This window comes from Dendrobium catenatum, unplaced genomic scaffold, assembly GCF_001605985.2.
Source record: "Dendrobium catenatum unplaced genomic scaffold, ASM160598v2 fragScaff_scaffold_1482, whole genome shotgun sequence".
NCBI lineage: Eukaryota > Viridiplantae > Streptophyta > Magnoliopsida > Asparagales > Orchidaceae > Dendrobium > Dendrobium catenatum.
The window spans coordinates 632,588-636,441 of record NW_021319944.1 but is presented as its reverse complement, the minus strand read 5'-3'; the positions used below and the strand labels follow the sequence as shown (position 1 = coordinate 636,441).

The 3,854-nt window shown below is 36.7% G+C and overlaps 1 protein-coding gene across 1 annotated transcript; it reads right to left on the bottom strand.

The window, feature by feature from the left end:
- Positions 1–302: 302 nt before the first annotated feature.
- Positions 303–2,486, bottom strand: LOC110097434 (cytochrome P450 71A1). The gene is made up of 2 exons (XM_020823804.2): positions 1,567–2,486; positions 303–1,143 (listed from the first exon to the last, which is right to left on the bottom strand). The coding sequence occupies exons 1-2, from the start codon at positions 2,479–2,481 to the stop codon at positions 529–531; spliced, it is 1,530 nt and encodes a 509-aa protein (XP_020679463.1). The 5' UTR covers positions 2,482–2,486; the 3' UTR covers positions 303–528.
- Positions 2,487–3,854: the final 1,368 nt, after the last annotated feature.

Here is a 3,854-nt window from a genome sequence, read left to right as displayed (position 1 = left end):
ATAGCACTCTCAAAGAGACTCTTAGTTAACTAATTTTTACATAAGTTAGGATATTAATGATGAAAATATATTTGGTCTTGAGGATGAATTGTTATTAGAAATTTCACGTTTGTTAAAATGTTTTTCTTGGAGAGAAATCATTAGAATCTCATGTAGAATAATTCAATTTGAATTTTATCACCAGATTAAAAATCATTAGGGCTCAAACTACATATAAAATTATTTATTCATATATAACTTTATAGGTGCATTTTGTTCGCGCAGCAGCGGGGCGGGGTCGAGCGGGGCGGGCAGGGGTTCAAACGGGTTTCCGGGTTGACCTGTCAACCCGTCAGGTCAACCCGACCTGTTTTTCGAACTGGTCGGGTCTAACCCAAAAATTCCGAGTCGGATTTTCGTGTCGTGTCAAATATTGACACCCCTAGCTCAATGTACATATAAAATTATTTATTCATATATAACTTTATAGGTGCATTTTGTTCAAGTGCCCTTTTATTTATATTTCTATGTTTACATATGAAACATATGTCACTTGTTCAAAGCCGGTTTTGCCACCAAAATAAGTGGCGCTGTCTTTGTAGAAACCAACCCAGGTGCATAACCCATTTCAATATCCTCTTTGGTCATTCCATTGGGCAATTCCCAATCAAATACATGGAGTAGATTTGCGAAACACAGTTCAACATTAGCCATGCCAAATGCAATTCCAGGGCAGATCCTTCTTCCTCCACCAAATGGTATGAGCTCAAAGTTGCTCCCTTTAAAATTAATAAGGCTGTTCTCGAATCTCTCAGGCATAAAAAGCTCGGGATCTTTCCAGTACTTTGGATCCCTTCCAATAGACCATAAGTTAACAAATACCATCGTCTTTGCTGGAATATCATAACCATTTATCTTGGTATCTTTCATGGACTCTCGCGGTGATGGCAATGGGACGGGCGGATGAAGCCTCAATGTTTCCTTTATTACTAACTTTAGATAATGAAGATGTTGTAGGTCGCTCACTCGCACCTTTTCTTTGCCAGCAACCACTCGCCGAACCTCCTCTTGTGCCTTTTTAAAGATGGCTGGATTTCTTATTAGATTTGTCATCGCCCATTCGATAGTTGCTGCAGATGTTTCCGTTCCTGCTATAATTATGTCCTGTAGAAGAGAGTTAATTATCACTTTATTAAAAATAATTATATATATTTGATATTAAAGTTGTCTATGTGTGATTGGTATGAAATATTAAAATTTTTAGTGTTAGGTATGAAAATAGAAAGATATAGATGGTGCTGAATGGAAATTTTAGGATCTTCCTTTTTTGGGTGCTGTCTACTCACAATCCGAGTCCTTTCTTATGTTCTTTTTGTAATCTTAGAACAAGGAATCACCGGCTCTTAGGTTTTATTTCTTTTAATCTTGTAGCTCTTCTGAGCAGTAGCGAGCTGGAGGATCCTTTTGAGGATCTTGTAACCGATATTTTTTATTTGAACGCCTAGGCCCCACAGCGGGTTTTAACCAAAAAAAAAAAGAAAGATATAAATTAAGTGATATGCATGTAAAAGAAAAAAAAAAGATTACCAAGAGAATGGCTTTGATTTGATCAAAAGATAGATCAGAGGCGCCATCTTTTGTATTTTGAAGATTAAGGAGGGTATCAAGAAAATACACTTGATGTCTCCCATCTCTTTGTATGGCCAGTAGCCTTTCCTTGATGCTCTCCTCAAAAAAGGAATCCATTTTTTTAAAAACCTTGTCCAGTTTCCCTCGCCAGCCAGTCAACAAATCAATCCAACCCAGTGAGGGAAATAAATCTGCTGCTCCAAAGTCATGATTCATTAGCATAAGCAGCTCTCTAAGCATATTCTGTATTGGACTTATCCAACACTCTCCATCAACTGAAATCCTCTTCCCAAACACCTCTCGATAAATAACATTATTGAAGAAACAAATTAAGATTTCTCTCATATTTATCGGCTTGCCACCAGAATTAGAAGAAGCTGCTGATATGGTCTTTAGGAGTATGTCAACTTCTTCTGTGCGACCAGACTCAAAAGATATAACTTTATTAGGACTAAAAACTTCTTGGGTACCAAGCCGCCGGAGTTGTTTCCAGTTATCATTATACTGGGAGAAAGCTATATTTTTGCATCCATAGGACAAGCGTTTGAGGGTGGCCAATTCCTTGCGACTACAAAATATGTGGTCTTGGGATTTGAGTATTTCAGAAGCATTATCAGCATCGGAAATGAGAATCGTGGGGATTTGGCCCAGCCGGAGTTGAATGAGAGGGCCATATTTTTGGGAGAGGAGGTGGAGAGATATGTGAGGTATTTTTCCGATGGTGAGGAGGTTTCCGATGATGGGAAGAGGTGGAGGGCCGGGAGGGAGGTTTAGGGTTGTTCTGCGGCGACGATGGAAGGTAAAAAAGAGGAAGAGCAAGGGAAGGAGGATGAATACGTATAGGCTGCTGGCCAGCTGGGTTTCTTTAACCATTCTTGATCGACTTCTGTATTAAATTTCTTCAAGGTTGCTAACATATTTATAGGATGACTAGTGTGTTGTTATATTTGACAATTTCGGGTCACGAGTCGGGTTCGGGTGGAACCCAAAACTGACCTGGCACTATTTAGGTCAAGCCGAACTCGACCCGTTTTTAAAAACTGGTCAGTTTTCCTGACCTGAACCCAACCCGCTTCAGGTCTGGGTCAACCCGGCACGACCCGAATGACCCGTTTCCAACAAAAAAATTCTAGTTTTCGGGTCAAAAACGGATCTATCTCCTCTTTTCGGGTAAAAAAACATGTATATCTCCTTTTTTTCGAGTAAAAAATGGGTCAAAATCGGGTCAATCTCGGGTTGCCGGGTCAAAATCGGGTCAAAGGGTTAACCCGAACCCGACCCAATTTTTGAAACGGGTCGAAATGTTGAACCCGAACCCGAAATTTTCGGGTAGGGTTCGAGTCGGGTTTTCGGATCGTGTCAAATATTGACACCTCTAATATTTGTATTAATTCTAGGAGATTAGGACATTGAAAAATGATAGCTGGGCAACCAAACTCTTAATAACAAGCGAGTACGATTAAAAATAACAGCAATACAAGTGAACAAAAAATATGGAGTTTAAGAGGTAAAATGATAGGTAGTTCAACAAATAAATAACAAGAGATTAAGATTGATAATGTTAAATAGAAAACAATCATTTAAAATTAAGATATTATTAATTCTAGGAGATCAGGACATTGGAAAATTACATAGGTGGGCAACCAAACTCTTAATATATATCAAGCGAGCACAATTAAAAATAATGGCTATACAAATGAACAAAAAGAATGAAGTTTTAAGAGGTAAAATGATAGCTAGATCAAATAATAAATATCAAGAGATTAAGATTGATAATGACATTCAAGTTTAATATGGTGTTTTGTCATTTTTTAACCCCAACTTCTTCACAGTTGGTCATCAAACATATCTTTCATAATTATCATTTATCATTAAATCAATTATCATTACAGGTGACTTTCATTAAAGCAATAAATAATTGTCATTCTCTACCCATCGGCATTATCAGTCAGTAGTTATAAGCTATAATTAGGATAATATCACAAATTATCTTTAAAGAAAAACTTATTGGCCCACCCACCTACACATGGTTCTAATATTTTAAGAGTTAGTTTGTGTTAATTATAGTGTTAATAGCCAACCTCCTTTTCTTTTATAAAATTCATTTTAATGTATAAAATACAGTAAAATCTATATATCAGTCTATAGCTTCAAAAAATCATAACATTTATTTCACCATGTTGAAATCGATAATATTACAATCAAAATATTTATAATATTCATATCGATTATATACAAAAAGTTAT